The sequence below is a fragment of the Fulmarus glacialis genome, unplaced genomic scaffold (genome assembly GCF_000690835.1).
Source record: "Fulmarus glacialis isolate BGI_N327 unplaced genomic scaffold, ASM69083v1 scaffold20835, whole genome shotgun sequence".
In the NCBI taxonomy this organism is placed as follows: domain Eukaryota; kingdom Metazoa; phylum Chordata; class Aves; order Procellariiformes; family Procellariidae; genus Fulmarus; species Fulmarus glacialis.
The window spans coordinates 1,294-2,297 of NW_009213885.1; the positions used below are offsets into that span (position 1 = coordinate 1,294).

The following is a 1,004-nucleotide window of genomic DNA, read 5'->3' on the forward strand; positions in this document are numbered from 1 at the left end:
GGAGGGAGGTAAGAGCAGGGAGCTCGGCGTTTGCATGAAAAACCCTGTTTTCAGGGTTGGCAGAGCCGGGGCGACGGCTCCGGGGCCGAACTCTGCACCCAGCAGCTCCTGGGAGGAATAAAACCCGCTGGGGAGGGCGAGTTAATGAATTACCACCGGGCACCCGCTCCCGTGGGACGGGGAGGAATACCCTTTTCCCAGCGGATAGTACAATTTGAGGAGCCTGGAGCTGGCCCTGGGGCTTGGGACGGGGGGGTTGCAACCCCCCCTTTGCACCTCCGGGTGTTTTGGGGGGAGATGCCTGGGGTCAGGAGATGATGCCTGGGGTCAGGACACGCGGGGCCCCCACGCGAGCCATCACCTCTCTCATCACTTGTCTGCAGGCGCCGCAGGGCACGATGAAGTGGTCCCCCATGTCGCTGCCAAAGGAGAAGGGCACAGAGCTCAGTCTTGCGGTCGCAGGCGGGGGGAACACCTGCAGAAGACCTTCATGCACCAATAAACACGGAGCCAAAGCAGATTTTCCCCCCAATTCCTCCAAAAAACTATGCAAAAACCTGCCTCCCCCCACAAAAATGCTCGGGCTGCTGCAGCAGAAGCTGCCCCTTGGGCGCACCGGGGGTTTTCCCGCTGGCCCCCCGGCCCTTCCCTCGCCGTGCCGGCTCTCGGCGCGCCCTTACCTGGCGATAGCCATGGCCCTGAAGCTGGTGTGCCCCTCCGAGATGGCTTTCTGGATGGCGGTGCGCTCGGCGCACACCCCCAGGCTGTAGCAGGCGTTCTCCACGTTGCACCCTGCGGGGAAGCCCCCGGCACCGGCTCAGCCACCCCGAACCCTGCCGGCTTCCCTCTGGGTGATTTTTTGGGGGGAATTTGCAAAGGAAAGCCATTTTTTGTGTGCACCGCCCGATCCCGGGCTCTCGCCAACACATTCCCTGCTTCCCCTATTTATTTCCCGTATTTTCCCATCCGCTGTGATCTTTGGCTCGCTCTGGGATGGCGGCTGC

General features: G+C 62.5%; 1 protein-coding gene across 1 annotated transcript in view; it reads right to left on the minus strand.

The window, feature by feature from the left end:
* The window catches only part of CDA (cytidine deaminase), a gene marked incomplete at its 5' end in the record, with an annotated part of 1,224 nt that extends 432 nt beyond the window's left edge, over positions 1-792 (minus strand). The window contains 2 exons of the mRNA XM_009578363.1: positions 362-419; positions 681-792. Coding sequence (XP_009576658.1) covers positions 362-419; positions 681-792 — 170 coding nt within the window. The remainder of the gene's footprint in view (positions 1-361; positions 420-680) is intronic.
* Between the last annotated feature and the right edge of the window lie 212 nt (positions 793-1,004).